The sequence below is a fragment of the Kryptolebias marmoratus genome, linkage group LG4, assembly GCF_001649575.2.
Source record: "Kryptolebias marmoratus isolate JLee-2015 linkage group LG4, ASM164957v2, whole genome shotgun sequence".
Taxonomy (NCBI): domain Eukaryota; kingdom Metazoa; phylum Chordata; class Actinopteri; order Cyprinodontiformes; family Rivulidae; genus Kryptolebias; species Kryptolebias marmoratus.
Window position 1 is genome coordinate 1,178,970 of NC_051433.1, and position 22,119 is coordinate 1,201,088.

At 43.6% G+C, this 22,119-nt stretch overlaps 4 protein-coding genes across 6 annotated transcripts in view; 1 reads left to right on the top strand and 3 right to left on the bottom strand.

Moving 5' to 3' along the window:
• Positions 1-1,658: 1,658 nt before the first annotated feature.
• hgh1 (HGH1 homolog (S. cerevisiae)) lies at positions 1,659-6,356 on the bottom strand. The gene is made up of 10 exons (XM_017403801.3): positions 6,202-6,356; positions 5,545-5,667; positions 5,296-5,434; positions 5,020-5,157; positions 4,733-4,884; positions 4,465-4,565; positions 3,554-3,652; positions 2,612-2,703; positions 2,425-2,547; positions 1,659-2,336 (listed from the first exon to the last, which is right to left on the bottom strand). The coding sequence occupies exons 2-10, from the start codon at positions 5,652-5,654 to the stop codon at positions 2,175-2,177; spliced, it is 1,116 nt and encodes a 371-aa protein (XP_017259290.1). The 5' UTR covers positions 5,655-5,667; positions 6,202-6,356; the 3' UTR covers positions 1,659-2,174.
• Positions 6,357-7,027: 671 nt separating this feature from the next.
• zgc:153675 (transmembrane protein 263) lies at positions 7,028-10,581 on the bottom strand. Of its 2 annotated transcripts, none has more exons than XM_037975532.1 (3): positions 10,318-10,581; positions 9,236-9,323; positions 7,028-7,970 (listed from the first exon to the last, which is right to left on the bottom strand). In XM_037975532.1, the coding sequence occupies exons 1-3, from the start codon at positions 10,336-10,338 to the stop codon at positions 7,684-7,686; spliced, it is 396 nt and encodes a 131-aa protein (XP_037831460.1). In that variant the 5' UTR covers positions 10,339-10,581; the 3' UTR covers positions 7,028-7,683. The 2 variants fall into 2 exon arrangements, with proteins under 2 accessions (XP_037831460.1, XP_017259291.1); XM_017403802.3 differs by having other exon boundaries at positions 10,330-10,578.
• Positions 10,582-12,722: 2,141 nt separating this feature from the next.
• On the top strand, positions 12,723-19,598 carry rbbp5 (retinoblastoma binding protein 5). Of its 2 annotated transcripts, none has more exons than XM_017403799.3 (14): positions 12,723-12,880; positions 13,651-13,676; positions 13,775-13,947; positions 14,234-14,374; positions 14,484-14,646; positions 14,844-14,953; positions 15,097-15,216; positions 15,482-15,635; positions 15,752-15,823; positions 16,011-16,128; positions 16,266-16,335; positions 16,877-17,112; positions 17,251-17,514; positions 19,334-19,598. In XM_017403799.3, exons 1-14 carry the CDS (start codon positions 12,862-12,864, stop codon positions 19,384-19,386), a joined length of 1,719 nt encoding a protein of 572 aa, XP_017259288.1. In that variant the 5' UTR covers positions 12,723-12,861; the 3' UTR covers positions 19,387-19,598. The 2 variants fall into 2 exon arrangements, with proteins under 2 accessions (XP_017259288.1, XP_017259289.1); XM_017403800.3 differs by having other exon boundaries at positions 17,251-17,328.
• Positions 19,599-19,826: 228 nt separating this feature from the next.
• The window catches only part of LOC108250068 (protein SSUH2 homolog), an 8,944-nt gene continuing 6,651 nt past the window's right edge, over positions 19,827-22,119 (bottom strand). The window contains exons 8-12 of the mRNA XM_037975145.1: positions 21,702-21,781; positions 21,528-21,620; positions 21,328-21,433; positions 20,788-20,895; positions 19,827-20,615 (exon numbers count right to left, since the gene is read on the bottom strand). Of these exons, the coding sequence (XP_037831073.1) occupies positions 20,481-20,615; positions 20,788-20,895; positions 21,328-21,433; positions 21,528-21,620; positions 21,702-21,781 (522 nt within the window). The 3' untranslated portion in view covers positions 19,827-20,480. The remainder of the gene's footprint in view (positions 20,616-20,787; positions 20,896-21,327; positions 21,434-21,527; positions 21,621-21,701; positions 21,782-22,119) is intronic.

The following is a 22,119-nucleotide window of genomic DNA, read 5'->3' on the forward strand; positions in this document are numbered from 1 at the left end:
CGCCCCACAGGTGTCCCACAGGCGTCCCACAGGCGTCCCACAGGTGTCCCACAGGTGTCCCACAGGCATCCCACAGATGTCCCACAGGCGTCCCACAGGCGTCCCACAGGCGTCCCACAGGCGTCCCACAGGCGTCCCACAGGCGTCCCACAGGTGTCTGATTTTACAGGGAAGTGGGCAGGATGTATTTGTCATCTCACCAGTGTTTACTGTCCTCAACGCTGACAGTTTCTTTCTGCTTCTTCTAAAGAGCATTTTAAAACCTCTGTCTGCTCTGAAATCTGCTCTGAAATGTTTGTCTTCATTGTGTCGAAGCTGACTTCAAACAATCTTCAACAGCCGAATTCGGCTCCTCCTCACCTACAGATTAAACAGGATTAGTTTCTGTTTTCTCAGAATCTGGGTTGTAAAATATTTCTTTAGGTTTATGTTTGTTGTCTTTTCCACCTGTTTGTCTCTCAGATCCGTCTCCTCTCTGCAGGGTTCCAGTCCTGTGTTTGTTCTTCTCTTCAGAACAACTCAGGTGTGTTTTTGGGAAAGATCAGGTGTGTTTTTGGGAAAGATCAGGTGTGTTTTTGGTGGTTTGGTTAGTTTCTGATGCCAGTGGACACAGTTAGAAAGACAGATTATTAATAAAGGACAGATGTAGATGAGGACATTTTTAGTTTCAGGTTTGGCTCCTGGAGACAGCTGGAAGTCTCCCCCACAGACCCTGAACCCCACGTCCCCCTGTTGGACACTGGTTGTCTTCCTGTGGAGAACAAAGACCCAGCCGTGTTTTCAGCCCCAACATGGAGTCCCGTTCAGCAGCAGGGACTCTGAAATACGAATCTCTGGTGAGAAAATCTCTGTTTCTTCTCAGGTTTTACAGATCTGCTGCCACTGACTGCTGGAAATAAAGACAAATGATCTAAACTGGAAGAATTGTCCAAGTTTGTCCTTGAAACGAGACAAACGGGACAAACATGAGGGCCCAGCGGTTTGGGGAAGTGTCTGCTGTTTGTTTTAGTTCTTGTTTCTGAGTCAACAGAAGCTGTGAGCTCAGTCCGATCTGACCTGCATGAGGGTGGAAAAACCAACAGAGCACCTCATCAGTAAATATGGTTTAAACAGCCGGACCGGCGGATTTTATTCACTTTATTAACTTTCTTCTTTTTAAGACTAACGTCCTCAGAGGTTTAAAGGAAAACTGGAGTCAAGTTTAAACATTAAAATCTCTCATTTTCTACATGATTTTCAAGGAAAACAGCTGAGTTTTACTAACAAAACTGAAGTTGTTTTAAAGGAATGTAACCTGGATAATGAGGGGCAAAGGTCACAGATGGAGACCGGTTCTGGTTCTGGTTCTGGTCTCCAAGCTTCCTGCAGACCAGAAAAGATCTGAACAGAAATCACAACGAGAAGTTTCCTTCTCGGGTTTAAAACGAGACATTTTTCATTTTCTGTTTATTTTCAAGTTAAGGATGAACTTCCTGACAGATGGGAGGAGTGAAGAGAGGAGCTGGTAAACAGGTTCTGACTCCCTCTTCTGGTCATTCAGGGTTTTTAATAAAAATACCAAAGAAGAGCTTCACGATTTTATTATAAAGATTTATTTTGATAATAAAAGAAACAGGAAAAAGGGATAAAAATGTGTTTGAAATAAAAGATAAAACAACTAAAAGATTAAATTCTTGTTTTATTCTCGTTTATGATGAAGACACATCAATCATTTCCCTCATGTTTCCAGATATGGAGGTAAAATTTGGTGTGGTAGTAGCTGAGAGTCATCCACAACACAAACTGTGAGGGCTGACTAATGAACGAGATCTTTGAATTAAAACCCTGGGGTGATAAACATTCCTCCAGTTCAGTTTGACTTGAAACAGGATTTCAGCTGCGAGGTGAATCTCAGAGACGTCAGCTGAAGATGATGGACCTGTCCGGTCCTGGTTCAGGTCTCTGATGGACTCTCAGATCTTCTTCATCTGCTGGACCGACACTCTGTCTTCTGTCCTCCACTCATCCAGTTCCCCTGAAGTGTTTTTAGAAACACACCGCAGAGCTGCGATGTGGAGAGTTTTCAGCTTCGTAAACAAAAAAACAAACATTCCTCTGAAAAGGTTCCGGTCTGAGGACTGAAGACAACCGAAGGACCACTTTCAGAAGAACTGATCGTCTCTGATCGTCCAGCATCACTCTCCTCCTGTCTCCTCCTGGGTCCTCCTCTCCTGCTCCTTCTGCAGCTCCTCCTCCTCTTTGGCATCAGCCTCCTTCAGCTTCTCCTCCACGTTCTCCGGGATCTCCACCTCCATCAGGTTCTCCATGCCCTGCTCCGGCTCGTCCCCGATCAGCACCTGGAGGGACGGAGCACTCAGGTCTCTGCAGCAACCACACCTTACTCCAGCTGGTTTCATCTTTAAATTGTTCAGGTGTTCTGCTCACCTGGACGAGCTTCTCGCAGGCCGCCATGACGTGAGCGTCCTTCTCCCAGCGGTGGAACTCCCTCATGATCGGATAAACCTTCTTCTCCTTCAGCGTCTGTCGGCCGGGTTTAGTCGCCGTCAGCTGATCAGAGAAGGAAGGTGATGAGCTCGGCGTAAAACACACCTGTGTGTGTGTGTGTTCATACCAGTAAGAGCGTCTCCAGCAGCATCTTCCTGATGTCGGGGTCCTCCTCTCTCTTCTTGTTCTCTGGGAGGTACTGCAGGTCCACAGGTAGACCTGAACAACAGAGCAGCTCCTGTTGAGTCTCTCTTTCTGCTTTTTGAAATGTTTTGTGACTAAATCAAACTCAGGAACATAAAAAGTGTTTTTTGTTGTGTCTCTCTGTGGCAATCAGAGCACACTGAAACCAGATGAGTTACTGTGATTCCAAGAAAAGCTGCACAACCTAAAAGGATTTAAAGCAGAGAAATGTGTGCAGCTGTATGCTGACACCTGCAGGGAGCTCTCCTGGTGACAGAAAACATCCAGGTCCAAACCAATAATAATTAAACCTGGTCTAAATCTGAAGTGAACTCCTGCAGATTAAATCAGAGCGTCGGGCGGCTGCTGAGGAGGGAACCATGTGGGTGGAGGAGCTTGGATTAGGAAGCAGTGATTTTCAAAACTCCATCACTCAGAAACTGCAGCTAAAAAAATTCACTGATTTCCTCACAGGTTTGAGTCTCCAGCAGCCTCAGAATCAGGAAGAAAAATGGCTTCAGAAATAAAAGAACATGAAACCCATCCTGGTTTCACAGGATGGGTCACTAATGGGCTCTCCTGGTGAAAACACTCAATCTGCACACTGTTCACGTGTTTACTTGATGTTTTGTTGCTTTTATTGAGTAAAACAAGCTTCATATCTGAGTGTTTTAACATTAAATCTGTCACAAATTAAATCAGATTAAATGTTTAAAACTATTTTCAGGCAGAACTGATGCATCTGCAGGAATTACTGCAGAGGAGCAGCAGAGATGAGTTTCTGTGTCAACACGGTAAGAAAACAGGAGGAAAACAGCCGAATGTTAATGAACAGTTTAGTTTCTGGGTTTGGATCAGAGACTGAGAGAAATCCGCTCCGACTCGCCTTCGTTTTCTTCCTCTGTCAGCTCCTCCGGACCGGCCAGCGGCAGCAGCAGGAACGGCAGGACGTCCACGGCGTCGCTCAGTAAGAACTTGTGATGAGCTGCGGAGAAACGCGGAGCAGGAAGTGATGTCAGCCGAGATTTGTGTTTCTGAAAAGTCCAGGAGGAGGAAGGCTGAGCGCTCAGACAGGAGGGCAGCAGAAAACTATAAAATCATCTAAATTCATTTTTCTCTCATGGATCTGTACTCAGTACTGTCAAAGTGAAAACAGAAGTTTGTAAAACTTTACATTTATTTCAAAGTAAAGCAGATGTTTAACACCAGTTAAAGTTTAGCTCAGGTTCCTCCCGTTCCTAAATAAAGTGTCAGGACCTGATCTGGAAAGACATCAGAGCAAAAACCAAACCAACACCGTCCCAACAGGGAGGCATGGTGGTGGCAGCAGCATGATGTGGGGGTGATTTTCAGCAGCAGGGACTGCAGAGCTCAGAGACACTGAGCTGCTGAGGGAGACGGGCCTCAGTCAGAGAGAAGAACCTGATGGTTCCTCTGAACGAGCTTCACAGATCCGGTGGGACTACGTTCCAGAACCAGAACCGCAGACCTCCCCGGGTCTGGACTCGATGGAAGCAAAACACACAAAAGCTGCTTGTGAGGAACAAAACTCTGTAGGAAACCAGGCAGCGCTCATCCCCTGCCCCACAGAGAGGCACGGTGGTGGCAGCATCATGCTGCGGGGATGGTTTTCAGCAGCAGCTGGGAAATTGATCAGGGTTGAGAGAAAAACAGAGAATAAAAATAAAAACAATAAAAATTATCCTTTCTGAACCTACAGTAACACAGAGGAGATTTTACTGATTTGTGGGGCGGGAGTGATCTTCTGACGTAAAATCTGATCTACGTGTTTCTTACCGTGGTCGAAGCAGCAGTTACGCAGCATTCCTATGACTCCGCCTCTTCTGACCACCGACGCCTCGTACTGAGTGAAGGGCAGCAACCTCTGGATGACACACCTGAAACACACACAGGCGTCATCAGAAAGAGTTAAACTTATTTACATCTTTTGTTTTTATTAACAGTTTAGATGAGTTATTTGTGCTGATTGAAATAAATTAATCTAAGTTCTAAACATGAAACCAACTGTTCCAAAAACAAATATAAGTTAAAGGTCTCTTGTCACCTGTCCCGGTCCATCATGTAGGTTCTGGCCTCGGGGAGTTGGGTCAGGTTGGACAGCAGAGGACCCAGGTAGTGCAGCTTGGCCTTCTGATTGAAGCTCTCATTGCAGAAGATCTCCACCAGCTTGACCAAACCGACGTCCTCCTGCAGGACCTGAGGGAGCGAATAAGAACCCGACGGGTCAGAAGAAACCTCAAACTGTGACGGCGCTTCTGTACAAAAACAAAAAACTTTTATTTGTCTCTGCATTCATAATGTTCGCTGTGAATACAAAAATAAAAAGACAACCTTGAAGACGGTCCTGCAGGTCTTCTCATGGCGGCTCAGGTTCGACAGGATGGTGGAGATCTGATCCGAGAACAGGTACTCCGGATCCACAAGGTTCTTCAACAACACCGGGAGAACTTTGACCTCACTCACCAAAACCTGGGAGACAAAATTGATAAAAACTCACGAATCTGAGGAGAGAACGACTAAAACATGAGTTCAACACAGCTGAGGGGGCGTGATGCGTTCACTGACTCAACTAAACATCACTGCGTGTTCGGGTCCAGCAGGACTCACCTGGTGCAGCGTCTCATCAGCTGACAGGTTAATGAGGATGTGGTAACAGTCCTTCACTATGGCAACGGAGGGGTCAGAGGTCAACGCAAACAGGGAGGCTATTAAATCCGGCTTAGTGCGGAGGAAACGGCAGCCATCTCTGACAAACAAACAGAGATACTCAGAGTAAACAGCTGATACAGTCCTGATTAGATGTTTATAAACATCCTGAACCAATCAGGTGATCACACAGGTGAGTCCTCGTCCCACCTGTGTCCCGACAGTCCCAGGATGTACTCCGTGGCCTTCGCTTTGACATCAGGACGCGTCCCGGGGGTCAGGAAGGACAGCAGCTCTGCAGCTTCTGAATCACTCAGCATCTTTGAAAAGTGTCTGAAAACCAGCAGAAAAACATCAGATTAACATTAATAAACCATCAGATCTCACAAACTCAACCTTAACCTGCAAAATGTTTAAAATCACAATAAAAAGGACAAAAATCTTCCATTTCATTAACTTTTAGTTCACTGTTGACACAATAAACTCTGATTCTTTAACTTTTTTTAAATTGCAAAATTAATTAAATTTGATAGCAAGTCTCCAGAAACATTACTTAAGTTGTGACAGGAAATTTAAAGGAAAGTATTCAATAAAAGCTAAGTTTTATGGAGAAAAGGTTTGAAGAAAATCTCCAAAACAAATGACTCAGCTTTTTATTTTGTCTTTTATTTACAATATCATGAACTTATCACAATAAACTACCAATTTACAATATTTCCTATGAGGTAAAAAGAAAACATTTATCATCTTTTACAGTTCTGTAGGTTTTCTCATGTTGAACCAGCAGAATTTACTAAAGTAATTTATGACGTAAACTCGTGCGTTTAAAGACGGTTTATTTTTATTTTTTAATAAATAAAATCTCACCTTTAACTCGCTGTAAAACTCTTTCATTTCTCAGTTATAAATCCTGTAGATAGATCCCTCTAAAACTAGACATCATGTGTGGAAAAACAAACGTGGAAACATGTTGAAAACCACTTCCGGGTTTCTTCTTCGTCTGTTTTTTTGACGGTAGATTAAAGTTCCCTCTTGATCTTTTGCGCCATCTAGTGTTAGAAAACAGATCTGTTCTGCTTTTGGGGCTTTGGCTGCTTTTTGTTCCCATTTCTTTGGTTGAATCGATGAAAAATACCAAAAATAACACAATTTAACAGAAAATAGGATTTTAGGTCCAAGAAGGAGCTGAAAACTGGACGTCCAGCTGAGGTTCTGGTCCTGGTTCTGATAGTTCTGGTTCTGTTGTTGTGAGTGGTGTTTTCTTTGACTCCACTTGTTCTGTTTCCTTAAATAAAGCAGGATATGTATTCCTGGTCCTTTTTGCTCACTTTGACACTAAAAATGGTTCTGATTCTGATGTCCCCTCAAGGCTGTCTTATTTATTGTCTCCAAATTTTGTCTTTTTATCCAGTGGACATAAACACGTAATTTTGTCTGTTTTTATCCCATTTTGAATAATTATAATATATGTTTTATTTAATTCCATTTACAACAAATGAAGTACATTTTTCTTTTCTTTATTTTGAATTTTATATCCGGTCCGGACAGAGTTCCTCCAGGCTGCTGCAGCGTTTATCTGTAAATATGACTAAATGAGACTCTCCAGCATCCGCAGCTTCATCCCATCAGAAAAACCCGAAGCTGGAGGCTTTCTGTGAACTTCTTACCTTCAACATAACGACCGAAGCCCAGAAACTGAGACAATCCAACATTTATTTAACCTCTGGACTACTTTATTGATAGACAGAAACAAAAACAACTTTCACACAGCTGGTTCTCCTCACAGCTCCTGTTTGCTCCAAATGCTTCAGTTTCTGATTAAAGGAACATTTCAGGCTCTTTTCCTCCGACAGCCGGCAAGAAATTAAATGCTGCTGAATATTTCTGGTCTTTTGCAGCATTTTAACACTTCACACAAACAGAAAAACGATTTCACAACAAAGTATCTGCAGCAAAGACCCGAGCCCGGTGTCAGTCGGTGTGGTTCTGCAGAGGAGAGTTCCTACGATCGGAGCGGCGGCCGAAGGGGAACGCCGCCAGCGACAGAAAACAGATCAGACAGGTTGGATAATACTTCGACAGCACTGGGAAACGAACAGAACGGGTAAAAATCAGAAAAAGTTCCAGCAGTCGTGTGAAGAGCAGGAAGAGGAGCAGCCTCGGAGATCCGTCCCTTCCTCCAGGACAGACCCAGGTTGCCGTGGCGACGTGGTACTGCTGAAGATTGATGAGCTGCAGAGTTTTTGTGTCAGAGTTCACGTGGCGTTATTCTGACGGGATGTTTGAGAAAGGCACTGTGGCGTCTGATTGGCTCAGGGCGGGGTGAATCCATCCTCCTCCTCCTCTTCCTCACTCCGCCTTGTCTTTCCTCTTGGCCGTAAACGGAACCTTATTGGCCACCGTCGAGCCCACGCTGGACACGCCCCCGGCCACGGCAGAGACTCCGCTCTTCACAAGCCCCGCCCCCACAGAGGGCACCGTGGTCACGGCCGATTTGGTGATCTCCAGGCTCTTCCCGCCGACCCAGGCGACTCCGCCCACCGCTGCGCCGACGACGCCCTTGGTGACGTTGAAGAGGCCGCCGGTGACGCGCCACACCACGCCGGGCGGCGCCGCGGCGTGATCTTTCCCGGAGTCTGAAACACAGAACGCAGAGTGTCAGGGTCAAAGGTCAACTGATCCAAGAATTTACAGCAAATATTTAGTTTTAATTTTAAAATATGACGACTGCTATTTAACAACTTTTAGAAGAATTTGGACTTTTAAAATAATTTAAAGAACGTTCTCGCTAAAAAACCTAAAACACTAAACTGTGGGCTTCAGTGGGCTGTAGCAGCTGCTACTGCAGCTTCCTTTATACACTTCAGTCTCTCTGGCTGACTGCTGAGCTTTAAATTAACAAACATTATAATTGATAAATCAGAATCTGCTGATTAATCTTTTATTACAGATTATTTTTCTGTTTCCTGATGTTTTGGTTTGAAGCGTGTTTTTATCAGCCAATAAAAACTCTCGGCTCGTCTTTATTTAACCTAATTTAAACGTTCCAGACGGTCGGTGTCTCCGGTTTCCTGTCATCCATGAAAGGTTCTGATCCACACGGTTCCAGGTTTCAGTCCTCAGACCTGAACGGTTTTCACTCTGACCTTTGACCTCTGGATTATCCTAAACTTTGTTTTTAGCTGAGAGCAGAAGTTAGAAAGGCAGAACTCTTTTTTTCTGGATTAAATCCTTTAACTCACCTGAAACAAGATCAGGAACCGTCTCACCATCGACTTGTTGCTTCCCAGCTGAACATTTTCTATTTTTATGATTAAAATATCCTCAAACCGTTTGGAAACGCCTCCCAGCTGATCCAAAAGGCTGCACGAGGATTATCAGAAACCTTTTCTTTAAATTTACTTTTTAAATCCCTTTTATTTTGAGTTGTTGCCTCGCATATAAATAAACTTTAAAGTCCAAACTGTTTGTGTTTTTAATGACTGATTGTTGGTATTTTCATCAGACACCTCCTCTACTTTCAGGACGCAGATTAAACTTTGATTTTATGAAACTGACGAGTCGAAGAATTCGATAAACTAAAATCTCCTGAGTCCAGCAGAGGAACATTTCTGAACTCTGAATCTGTGTAAAGGTTCCCTGTGACTCGCTGACATGTCCTTCCATAAAGCTCCTCTGACTGCTCGAGTCAAAGCTTTCTGTGAGTCCTCAGAGTCTGAAGCGTCATGGTGACCGGGCGGCGCCGGGAGAACGGACCGGTGCCGAGCGGTGCCGAGTGCCACATTCCCCTGATGAAACAAGTGCTTCTGAAATAGCAGCAGGCAACAAGCGAGCGCAGGTTGCACCATATTCCCCGCTGACGCTCCAGCGTTTAGACACGTCACGGGCGCTCGCAGCCTACCGTCTGGAGACTGGCCGGCGGCTGGTTCTGCCTCGTCCGGGGCCAGGGTGGTCCCAGGCTGCGGCTCCACGCTCACGCTGTTCACATTCTGGAAAAAACAAAACAGATTCACTGAAACAAACGACTCTGGGATGTCAGAAATACGAGGAGAAAGACAAACAACGAGCGAGAAACCCCAAACCTCCAGAAACAACCCAGGTTTTATTTTATACTAATAACCACTGTGTCCAGACTTCAGGCCAGGAGAGGGAATAAAACCTTCTTTAGACCTTCTTAGTTCAAAATAAACATTTTCAAAAGAACATGAAGAATATTTCTATTCAGCCGTCCAACACATTAATGTTGGACATCATGCAGAAGCTTTAAATAAAGGTTATTTCAGGAAATATCAAGAAGAGACCCTCAGTGTTCTGAGTCATCTACAACCAGACTTTTCCTAAAGAGAATTATTTTATTTAAGTTATTTCTGCAGCAGACAAACAGACGCTGCTCTCACCGCTCAGAACTCACTCCAGCTTCAGGCAGAGGGGTTCCATCAAACCCACAGAAATTAAATCTAAATGAGAAACAGACACGAGCCGTCAAAGTGTGCGGCTGCCGCGGGTCCAGGTGGGACCAGGTGGGACCAGGTGGGACCAGGTGGGACCAGGTGGGACCAGGTGGGACCAGGTGGGACCAGGTGGGACTCAGGTGGGGCCTGCTGCTTCAGGGAGCATAAAGATTCAGATCCAGCTGATTGCTGTCTCTAACCCAGGATCGTTTATCTCAAACTCAGGATTGTTATTTTAAACCCAGGATAGTTTAAACTGAACCCAGGATAGTTTATCTTAATCCCAGGACGGTTTATCCTAAACTGAGGATAGTTGATCTCAAACTCAGGCTTGTTTATCTCGAGCCCATCTCCATCCACCTCCTCCTCCTCCTTAACTCTGGATCCTGGTTCTGTTCACAGTCATGTTAGATCAGAACCAACAGAACCATCAGAACCAACAGAACCAACAGAACCACCTGTAGTCCACGTCATCTCGTGCACCTGAGACTAACCTGCACGCGGGTGAGAAGTTAAACGTGTCCAGACACACCTGAGTTCTTACCTTCACCATGGTGTCTGTTCCTGAGCGCACCTCCTGCAGCTGCTCGCGGGGTCAGACTCCCGGGCTGTTGTTGTTGTTTGTTCAGATTTTTCCGTGGGTCAGTGAACGCAGCAGCAGCTCTTCCCGCTGCGGGGCTTTTCACGCATCAAACCCGCAGAACTTTCTGCGGAGCCGCGCGGATCCTTTTCTCTCCGCTGCTGCTTCTGCCGACGTGGCGCCTTCAGCACGCGCGCGCACACACGTACACACACGCAGTCAAGGCGCGTGCACAGCCCCACGCCGCGCTTCCGTTAAAGAGCTTCAAAATAAAAGCCTCCATCTTCAGAGTGACTGTTTGCTCTGTTTTTCACAGTTTACACAAAATAAAATTAAAACGCATTTATTCTGTTTTATGTTCTCTTTGTTCAGCTGTTTGTTTTATCCACAGCTGCTGTGATTTAAGGCTTTAAATTGTTTATTATAAAACATGTTCTTTTAGTTTTAGACTGACAAACATTAAGATAAACGGTTTTATAAGCGTTATACTATAATAACAATAACTTAAATAAACAAAATGTTTCTTTAGTAGTCCCCCAAAAAGCTGGGAAATGAACATATAGTTATAAGTTTATTGTTTCTAGAGACCTAAGCAAATAAAGAACATTCATAAAACACAGAAAGTATTCAATAATTTAAAAAAAAAACACTCATTTTACAAATATACACTCAAATAACAACAAGCAAAACAGACTTCAAATGTAAATATAAATTATTTTGTGAGGAAATTTTCTATATAAATGTACAAAAATAAGTTTAAAGCTTATGATAAATTAAACAAACTGAAAATATAACTTCCTATTTTTATAAAATGAGCTTTACTGCTGGATACAGAATAAACGTGCTGGTGTAGATTCTCAGTCATCAAGGCCATGGTAAATTCAAAAAAAGTTAAAAAACAAAAACAAGCTTTCAAAAACATATAATGGAGCTTTAGGCCTGATCCCCAGTCAGTTTCACTCCAATCAACACCTGCACTCATGTGACAAGAGTGGCCCATCAGTGAGTCACACAAACAAGGACCCAAACGAGCCTCTGTTGTTAGGAGAGTGAGAACAATTTGCAAGCAATCCAGCTTACATCACATCTCAGCTTTAAAAGCTCAACTCCACACTCTCTATTTCTGAATTGAGAAAGCTCCTCGGATGAGAAGCGAAACGTCTTCAGCTACAGAATAGAAGTCCAGTTCTTTTTGTTTTTTAACTTTTTTTGAAGATACAGAATAAACGTTTTATTCATGAAAATCTCTAAGAAATTTATTATCTATAGGTGATAATGTATGAAAATTAAAACTGTAATTGTTCAATATATTCTAAATCTAAACTTTATATAACAGGAAAAAGCTTATCTGTTTATTTATATTTAAAAATTCACACTTTTTCAGCGGGTTGATGAAATTCGGGCTTTTATTGTGAAAACAGGAAGTCGCTTGTAGGCTGTTGACGCGCGCGCTCCGGATGTTTCCCGGATCCTTCATCAGCAGCTCAGTGAAAACAGGAGACACGTCTCAGAGTTTATGAGCTTCAATGGAGACAAAAGAAAAACACATTTAAAAAGATTTAAAATTAAACTCATTATTTAAAGACTGACGTCATAAAGTTCACAGCAATTAAAGAGGAAATGTCAAGGGTCAAGATAAAACTGTGACGCTGGCAGCTGTCCTCATTTACTCAGTAATTAAAAACAATAAATAATAATCATTTTAAACCGGGTTACAGTGATTAGGAGTCTATCTATCTATGTTCTGTCATGACCTTTGACCTTTAACCTGCTAACTGAGGCCTGTAGAGTCTGAGATGGAGCATTGTACGGTCTGACCTTCGGGGTGAACTTGCTCTGAAGATCAGCAGCTGTTCTAAATGTTTCCTCTTGTAAATAATCTTCCTATCTGTAGAACGATGGACTCCAGTTGACCTTTGACCCTTCCCAGGTTGATGGGCAGCAGCAGCTGCTTCTCTGAGGTCATTGCTGATGTCTTTCCATCTTGGCCTTGTGTGAACGCACACCTGTAGTCCGGAGCAGCAGAACCTCCTGGATGGTCCTTACAATTTTATTATTATTATTATTAATCTCGTGATATTTTTTATTATTATGTTCTGAGTCTGATACTTAAAACCTCAGAACTGAAATAAGTTGCTTGTTTTTTATGACTATGTTGACAACAACGGTTTTTTTCTTCTGTATAATACATAAAAATTTGTGATGTTCATCGACTCTTTGTTTGTTTGTATTAAAATAAAAAAAATAATCGTCTCTTTTAATCCAAACCATAGACATAATATAATTATATATTATTTTATTATATATTATGTCCATGATCCAAACCGTGTTGCTGAATTTTGTTCAGGCACTTCCTCGGACGCATTGTTTGGGGTCCTCACTGGCGCCAGCCTCCATCTGCAGCTGCTGCAAATGTGAAAGAAAACGATTAAAAAATAGTAAAATATTGAAAGAAATCCACTCATTTTGGGACTTTGACCTCTTGGAAACCCAGAGATGAATCTAGAGCTGCTCGGTAACAAACAGAAGATGTTTTTTTGTTTGTTTTTATGCCTCAGTTTCCGTTCAGCGCTGAGAAACTTGTTATGGTTAGCTTCGGAAGTTAGCAAAGGATGTTAACAGCTAAACTACGAATCAGTTTAAAAAAAGTAATTTAATTAAATTACATGGTTAAGTTACGTTAAACGTTTTAAACTGATTGTGTTCTTGATTAATGCTTTGATAAATGTTTATAGTTATTTTTTCTTGGAAGCGAAACCAGCTGTAGTTAGCTTCTGTTAGCCTCTGAATTATTCAGTTACGTTAAAATAAAAACAATAACGCCTGAATGTGTAATATATTAAGGCTGTTTACTGCTAGTTGTTGTGTAAATAATACAGCTTGTCCATCTGATGATAGGCAGAAACCTTACTTTTTTAGAAAACATTCTTATATTTACTCTGAAATCTGAATGAATGGAGCTAAAAACTGCTGATGTTGAGCTTTTAATTTTAAAGATAAAAAACAAAATTTTAAACAGTTAAAAGCTGATCTTAATTATTTAGTTTCCAAGTTAATCAACTAAAGTTTTGCAGCTTTATAGGACACCATAACTCCTGATAAACATTTGTTTTATGTTGTATTTTTTATCTCTGTTTAAACAGATTGTCCGTATTTACTCAACAGCTGTCAACTTTATATTCATTGTGACATATTAAGATATTGTTCAGTGTTCAGAACTAGTTGCTTCTTTATGCGCGTTCATTTATTGGCGTTTATAATTATTGTTTGTTGTTTTTCCTCTAGAATCATTCGGGCAGAACTACCCAGAGGTAAGTCATTCAGATGAACACATCTTCTTCAGTTTGAGCGGCTTCCTGAGGCTCGTCAGAAACGTAAACTCTGTGTTCGTGTGTCGCTCCGTGGGCAGGAGGCAGATGGGACTCTGGACTGTATCAGCATGGCTCTCACCTGCACCTTCAACCGCTGGGGCACCCTGCTGGCTGTGGGGTGCAACGACGGTCGCATCGTAATCTGGGACTTCCTCACACGGGGGATCGCCAAAATTATCAGCGCACACATCCACCCAGTCTGCTCCTTATGGTAAGAAATGTCAAAGAGTCTCTCACCTGTAGAACACCTGTAGGACGTAAACTCATACGGAGGAGTGAGACAGACGCTTCTGTATCTCCGTTATTTAAACTCTTGTGATATTTGTCATCACTGCTTATTAATAATACAGTTAACAATTGATTCTGCCTTTAGAAGTTTAGGTTCATGACTTGTTTCTTTACTTAGCAGTGATTCTCAGACTGATTTGGTCTGATTGTTTAAACGACTGTTTAAAGATGAGTCGCAGAACGATTTCTGTTTATATTTATGTGTCCAGTTGGAGTCGAGACGGCCACAAGCTGGTGAGTGCTTCTACAGACAACATCGTCTCTCAGTGGGACGTCCTGACTGGAGACTGTGACCAGAGGTTCCGCTTTCCTTCACCCATCCTGAAGCTGCAGTATCATCCCAGAGACATGTGAGAGTCCGAGGGCCTCCGTTAGTCAGATTTAACCAACAAGAAGACCTCATGGTGGTTTTTGCTTCAGTATTTGTTAGATTTTAGAGAAACTGTGTTTGCGTTTCAGGGACAAGGTGCTCGTGTGTCCCATGAAGTCGGCTCCAGTCCTGCTGACTCTGTCAGACTCCAAACATGTCGTCCTGCCTGTAGACGATGACTCAGACCTGAACGTGGTGGCAGCTTTTGACCGGCGGGGAGAATACATTTACACCGGCAACGCCAAAGGAAAGGTCAGCATCTCTGACGGTCAAGTTTTCTCTGTCTGTGTTTGAAGTCAGGAACTTTATCAGGCACGCTCTGAGTTTGAAAGTATCTCATTCAGTGAGCGGTGAAATACGTCTCCTCTTCAGCTCAGATTGGAAACAAGCAGCCTCGTGTTGTTTCACTGTTTTTATTCCCAGTCCTTTCTCATCTTCTGCTGTTCCAGATTCTGGTTCTGAACACAAACACTCAGGAGTTGGTGGCTTCATTCAGAGTAACAACTGGCACCAGCAACACCACCGCCATCAAATCCATTGAGTTCGCACGCAAGGGCAGGTGAGACACTGGAGGTCTTCCTGGATGTGGATTACACTGAACTCTCTGCTCTTATTTTTAGTTGTCTTTAGTCACAAAGTGAAGAATGAGGAGGTAAAAGTTCATGTGAAAGAGGTTTTCTCTCTCCTTCTGTCTTCATGCAGCTGCTTCCTGATAAACACAGCAGACCGGATCATCAGGGTTTATGACGGCAGAGAAATCCTGACCTGTGGCCGAGACGGGGAACCAGAACCGATGCAGAAACTACAGGATCTGGTCAACAGGTGTGTCTGCAGGGGTTGCTGTTAGACTGCAGGTTTTATTGAGATAAATCTTGTTTTTTAGCTGGTTAAATTTATAATTTACATTTTTTAGTGTGTTTATCTGCAGCAGGCAGCTATCAGAGTAATCTCATGTGAGAGAATCAGGAAGAAATTCTCATTCTGAGACTTTTATGAAGAAAAAAGTTGTGATTGAAGTTCTGATGTTTCAGACTTGCTGATGCATTTCATGTTTCCTTGTTCTGTGTCGTCTCGGTGTGTTTTCCAGGACTCCGTGGAAGCGCTGCTGCTTCTCCGGTGATGGGGAGTACATTGTGGCCGGTTCAGCCCGGCAGCACGCTCTCTACATCTGGGAGAAGAGCATCGGGAACCTGGTGAAGATCCTGCACGGGACCAGAGGAGAGCTGCTCCTGGATGTCGCAGTAAGGATGTTAAAAATAAAGTTTCGAGCAGCAGGTCTGAGATCAAAACGCTGCATTAACACGACTGTTGATGCATTTAAGACGTAATAAGATGCTTATTTACTTGTGTTTCTCAGTGGCATCCTGTCCGACCAATCATTGCCTCCATCTCCAGTGGAGTTGTGTCCATCTGGGCTCAGAACCAAGTGGTATGTAGGCAGTGATGAGCAAAACCCACACGTTATTTTCTCCTTTATTTTTTTATCAAAGCAGCTGCATATATTGGTGTTAATTTCACAATCAGGAGTATGAACTTTGATCTCTAACGCAGCATGTTGAGCTTCTCTGATGAAACCTGCTGTCATTTTTCACACATTAACGTTGGGCTTTCTGCAGGAAAACTGGAGCGCCTTCGCCCCGGACTTTAAGGAGCTGGACGAGAACGTGGAGTACGAGGAGCGGGAGTCTGAGTTTGACATCGAGGATGAAGATAAGAGCGAACCTGAGCAGACAGGTAGTCCCACAGGTTCTGTTCTGGTGAATGCAGTCAGTTTAACCTCCAACTGTTTCCTGTTTGAGCTTCGTTTTCTCTGCGGTTTCACCATTTTTTGCTCCTGCAGCCTCACAGATAAATCTGTGGTCATGTTTCAGGCGCAGATGCTGCAGAGGACGAGGAGGTGGATGTGACGTCTGTAGATCCTATAGTTGCTTTCTGCAGCAGGTGAGGATAAATAAAAACAAACTGAATCCTCCAAGTTCCACCCTTAGCCTCGTTAAGTCAGCGCTTCCCGAAGCTGGAGTCAGGAACCAGCTGTGGGTCAGGGTGATGAGAAGATCTGCAGAAATCAAATTACCTTTAAAGATGATGGAGTCCCAATAAAATATTTAACCTTAACTGCAGCACAGATATAAAAACTATGCTCATAAATGAACAAAAACTAATAAAATGATCGATGAGGCTGATCAGCAACATTTGTAAACTTCAGTTACGGCTCTCTGCAGCTTTTATTTTGTGGATCAGAAGCTGAAACATTTGGGATGTAATGGTAATAACTGCATTTTCAGAAGATATTCTTGGTTTTCTGCCAGATGTTATAAACAAGGTGTTTTTTGAATTATGTTATCTTTTAAAATAAAATGATAATTTTAGTCTTTAAGCTTCAGAACTGAGAGGATTCTTTTCAGCTTCTGAATCGAGAACATTAAGAAGTAAATAAACAATAACAGATAATTATATGTCTCCTCCATGTCTGTTTCTGTAGCGACGAGGAGTTGGAGGACAACAAGGCCCTGCTGTACCTGCCCATCGCCCCCGAGGTCGAGGACCCGGAGGAGAACCCCTTCGGTCCCCCGCCGGACGCCTCAGTCCAGTCTGGAGCTCCGGAGGACGCACTGGCCGGTGGCGACAAGAAGCAGCGGCAGCCTTCGTCTGAGGGGGGTCCAGCCAAGAAGAAGGCCCGGACCACCACCATCGAGCTGCAGGGGGTGCCCAGTGACGGTGAGTTCAGAACCGAACATCAGGACCACCTCAGGCTTCACGGCTGAAGCTAATGAGAACTTCCTGGTTTTAAAGCTTTAATTGACAGAATAATCTGCCGGTTCTGAGCTCTTTTGGACTTGTGGTCTCTGTTCTCAGAGCTGCACCCCCTGCTGGGTGTGAAGGGGGACAGCAAGTCCAAGAAGAAGACAGCAGGCCGGCCCAAAGGCTCCAAAGGTAAAGACAAAGACTTCTCCTTCAAGCCTAAACCCTACAGGGGCGATCGGCCCTCTTTTCCTGTGGTGCCCGAGGCCCTGGGCAGCTCTGGCCTGGGAGGAGGAGGAGGAGGAGGAGGAGGAGGAGTAATAGGAGCAGGAGGAGGAGGAGGGATGAAGGGCAGGGCAGAGGGGGCCCTGGCCACAGGTAAGAACTCCACCGCCCCTGCTGCTGAGTGTGGGAGCGCTGCTGCCCTGCTAGTCTGGTTTCCAACCCCCCCACCCCACCCCTGTGCTGCTTCCAGCCCCCCACCCTGAACCACACAGCTGACAGAGACCCGCCTGCTGCAGAGCCACAAAACAACCCCCTCATTCAGACACGAGCTAACAGAACGCTTCCACAGAAAATCAGGGGAGTGTTTTTAACTCTCAGCAGCATGAAAACATCTGGAGGTGGACAGATGTTGCCTTCAGGAGCGTCAGAGCTGCAGGTTGACTCCAGGCCTGAAAACTAATAGTTAGACCAGCTCAGCTTCATTCAGGCGACTCCAGCAGATTCTGGCTGTCATGAAGGCGCAGCTTTTCAAGCTGTGCTCACAAAGATTGTTATTTAAACTCGGCCACATTCAGAACTCTGCAGATCCCACTGAGACGAGACTTCAGGTGAAAATAAGTTATTGTTTTTAATTTGGACAGATAATCATTAAACGCTCAGAAACATAAAGCTGCTGGTAAAGATCCACTTCTTCTCTGGTGTTTGAGTCGAGGCTGATGCTCTGACTGTAAGGATGTGAGGAATGTTTTGTTTGACCACACACACACACACACTCCCCGGCACTGTGGCGCTCTGTCAGCAGAACCTCTGCCACCTGCAGTTCTGTTCTGATTGATCGGCTCGTTTAAATTCAGTGATCCGGGCTGCGGTGCGCAGACGTGTCTCCGTGTTTCCTGTGGGCGAGCTGATAGGTCCACTTCCTGCTTGACCTTTGACCCTCCTGCTCCCACTGCCGCCTCGCTCCGTGGGCTTCCTGTGTGACTCTGCTGTGGTGCTGCTCTGGTTTCGTCTCTTCTGTTTCAGTGTGGTTCTGTGTGGATATTAACGTTCTGCTCCGGCTGCAGGAAACGGGTTTTAGTCCAGAACATTTCCTGACTGCAGCCGGGAGGAAATGGGAGGAAATTTAGAAAATGTTCATTTTCAGCCCTAAATATCTAAATGTTACATATTTTGGAACTGAACACAGTATTTTTGTGTTTGGGAATAAAAAACAAAAAGTAAATTATGTTCAAACAGAAGTATAATTATTTAAAGTTTCTATAAAACTAACTTTATTTTATCCAACAAGTCAGAGTTTTAATCTGATCCTCCAGGGATGGATGTAAGAGAGCCTGAACATGATGGATAAAAGGTTTAAGTTGTTAAAAACATGAAGCTTTAAGGTTTTTGTTCCAATCTGAGATATTACAGCTGCGATGTCAGATTAACTTCAGGGTTTTAGGATTTATTTGAGCCGTTAGGAATGATTTTACCACAAATAATAAAAACAAGCAGATTTTCTGTCCTGGATCAGTTCTTGTCCTGGACCAGTTTTCTGTCCTGGATCAGTTCTTGTCCTGGACCAGTTTTCTGTCCTGGATCAGTTTCCTTCCATCTGAGGGGGACAAACAGATCCTCTTAACTCCAGCTGCAGTCAGTCATGATCACTAACAGGAAGTTAACAGGCCATGTCAAATTAAAAAGACCTAGAACCTCCAGCAGCACTTATTAACAGATTCAGGTGAATGTATGGATGTATAATTCAGACCCTGAGTGGATCAGAGAAAATCCTAAATAAATTCACTTTTTTCTTTAAATGATTTGAAAAGTAAAATTATCAGACGTTCCTGATCGCGCTGCGCCTGTCATACATTCAGCTGCTTCAAACCTTTCATGTGTTGAATGTCTGAGCATCCAGGTGAGACGTCACAGGTGATTTCTTTCCTCTGCAGCCGTGTCGTAACGTGTCTGACCGCCGCCTTTCTCCCTGCAGGAAGTCTGGTCTCACAGTCGTACAAACCGCACGACATCGGAGGGATGGACTGACCGCGGCTCGGTGTAAATTTGTGCAGGAGCTCCGATGAGCTCACAGAAAGAGACAGATCCTCACGTTGTGTACAGATTCTCCTTCCTGCTCGGACCGGACAGGAAGTCGTCCTCCGTCTCTGTAGGATCCATCATGTATAGAAACCCCACATCCTCTTAGTGCGTCTGTTTGTCTTCTTGTTTTTATACATTAAAACGTTGTGATTTATCTACAGCGTGTGCTTTTTGTCTCTGAGCAGATGATCAGTTTGGTCTCAAAGGAAGGGATGAAGTTCATCTCCATCAGTGTTGAGCACGGCAGAGGTTCCATCATGGTTTGGGGCTGTGTGAGTCCTAATTAGTCCAGTTCATCTGCAGAAAACTGAAGTAGCAGCAAAGTTTAACATAACAAACAGAAATGAACCAGGCAGAGGATTAATGAACATTAAACGACACCAAGATGCTGTTAAAATTATAGTTTTATTTATACAACAGTTATATTTTTGTTTCTTATACTAAAATACATTTTTATTTTATATAAAAAGTAAACAAATAATCACTGAGATAGAAAGAAAAGCTGTAGATGTAAACAAATGAAGTCCTGAACGTCCTGCAGGTTGAGTGTTTTTTCTGTTAAAGTTTCAGTTTCAGTCGTCATGGAATAAAGATTTTACTTTTAATAAAAATCTGAAATCAGTTTAACGTCATAAACAATCAAAATTCTACAAATCCCGGAATCCTCATCAAGTTTAACACGTATAAAACTGAGTAAAAGTATAAATTAGAAACGCTGCGCTCGTTAAGCAGGCGGGGGGAGGGGCGTCGTTCTCAGGTGAGCTGGGAATCGAACCGTTGAGCCTCTCACTTCCTGTCTGTGGCTCAGAAGACGAGTCGACGCGGGTCCAGAAAAAGCTCCCTTCAGACTGAAGTTTCATTAATTAGAGCTGATGAACTTTCAGCGTTTGAACAATATGCTGGTATATAACAGTTCAGACTGCAGAAATATAATTTTACTTCCTAAAAACAAATAAAACTGCTTCCTGTTTGTCTCTGTGAGGACGTTTGAGGACATGTGAGGACATATGAGTGTCCCGTGCTCTGAGATCATGAGAAGCTTAAAGAAGCGTGCAGGTTTTGGGGTATTTGGAGGTAAACACCTTGTTCTCCGTCCCGTACACGAAGAAGCTGTAGTCTTTGCCGCTGTACGAGTAAAAGGCGTGAGTCAGAGGAACCAGCTCGATGGTCTGACGCTGCGGAGAAACAGAAGGTGTTAAAATCTCAGCAGAACCCGCAGGACGGGTCCAAAGTTCAGAACAAACTGGCTGCAGACAAACTACACTGAAAACACAGAGATAACCGAGCCGAGTTTGGGTCAGAACCTTCCTACTTCCCGGTTTTCAGGAAGTCTGAGTCAGTCTGCACCTGCTGCAGGATGCGGCTGGTGGAGGTGAAACGAAGAAGATGCTCGTTGGTGAGTTTCGTGGAAACGTCGCAGATCTCCTGATCAGGAAAACCCTGGATTGGATAAACCTGACGGAAAGGAGGGAATAAATCAGGAATGTCAAACTCAAATTTAAAAACCTGGTTCTAACCGAGAGCCAACCTCAATTAATATTTATTAAAAAAGACATCAATGAATCCTGGTTTTAGATGTAATAAGTCAAATATCAAACACCTTCTCCGGTTAGAGCAAACATACTTTAATGAACAGAAACACGTTAATTTCTTATTAAATCTTCTCCATTAAAACAGCTAAATTATTCTAAAGTGTTAAGTTTAGTTGTTATGTTTCGTCCGACCAGCTGAGCTGTAAATTATTCTTCTGATGACATCTATATGTTTGATTTTTGTTTTTTGGAGGCATCTTCTGTTCCTCCGATCAGATTCCATGTTTCCAAACCAACGAGCAGAAACTGGATTTCTGAAGGTGAAAAAGGAAAAAGAAGTTGTGTTTTTTTTTACCAGCACGTTCTCATCGATGAAGAAAGGATCTCCGGAAACTTTCTCAAACTTCCTGTCGGGGAAGTCCGGCTGGCGGTCCGGAATGAAATTACTGACATGGTTTTTCCTGCGCAGGTAAAAACACAAACAGATGAGGGTCCGAGGAAGAGGAGGTCCGATCGTCAGGAGGAAGGAGCGGTCCTGTTGGAGCTTAGACCCACCATGTGACGGTGAGCTGGATGAAGTGCAGCAGCTTCTGAGCGCCGTGGCAAACGCTGCAGCTCTTGTAGCCGTCACCTCGGCACCTCAAACACCTGAAGAACAACAGCTTCCATCTTTTCTCTGATCAAACAACACGCTGCACTGAATTCAGGACAAACAAGGTGACCTCTGACCTTTTGCGACCTCGCCCGTGGCAGGAAGGACACCGCTTGTTCCTGGCTCGCCCGTGACCGTGACAGAAAGCACAACGTTTCTGACAAAACACCAGAAGCTTCAGGCAGGATTTTACACAACAGACATTATTTTACAAACCTTTCTCAGCCAGATGGGGTAATACAGAAAGTGTTTCATTTATTTTTAAAGTTTTATTAGAATTAAGAAGCAGAATTTTTACTCTTCTGTACATAAATTTATCTGTTTCCAAAACTCACAGCTTTAAAAACTAAAAATTATTGTTAAAATAATAGAAATACTGGGACTTATAGAAGCAGAAGATTCAACGTGGATAAAATAAAATACTTGGAGCTCTAAACCCGGTCCTGTTGGAGCTCTAAACCCGGTCCTGTTAGGAGCTCTAAACCCGGTCCTGTT

Bases quoted from the DNA above. Each gene is read 5' to 3' on its own strand.
- hgh1 (XM_017403801.3), bottom strand. From the start codon at position 5,654: ATGCTGAGTGATTCAGAAGCTGCAGAGCTGCTGTCCTTCCTGACCCCC. The intron at 4,566-4,732 runs GTGACAAGAGAC...TGTGTGTTTCAG, and splicing joins TACATGATGGACCGGGACAG to GTGTGTCATCCAGAGGTTGC. The intron at 2,548-2,611 runs GTATGAACACAC...TTCTCTGATCAG, and splicing joins TGCTGGAGACGCTCTTACTG to CTGACGGCGACTAAACCCGG.
- zgc:153675 (XM_037975532.1), bottom strand. From the start codon at position 10,338: ATGGTGAAGGTAAGAACTCAG. The intron at 9,324-10,317 runs GTGTGTCTGGAC...TGTTTTTTCCAG, and splicing joins TGGTGAAGGTAAGAACTCAG to AATGTGAACAGCGTGAGCGT. The intron at 7,971-9,235 runs GTAGGCTGCGAG...TCTGTGTTTCAG, and splicing joins CGCCGGCCAGTCTCCAGACG to ACTCCGGGAAAGATCACGCC.
- rbbp5 (XM_017403799.3), top strand. The intron at 14,954-15,096 runs GTGAGACACTGG...GTCTTCATGCAG, and splicing joins GAGTTCGCACGCAAGGGCAG to CTGCTTCCTGATAAACACAG. The intron at 16,129-16,265 runs GTAGTCCCACAG...GTCATGTTTCAG, and splicing joins GAGCGAACCTGAGCAGACAG to GCGCAGATGCTGCAGAGGAC.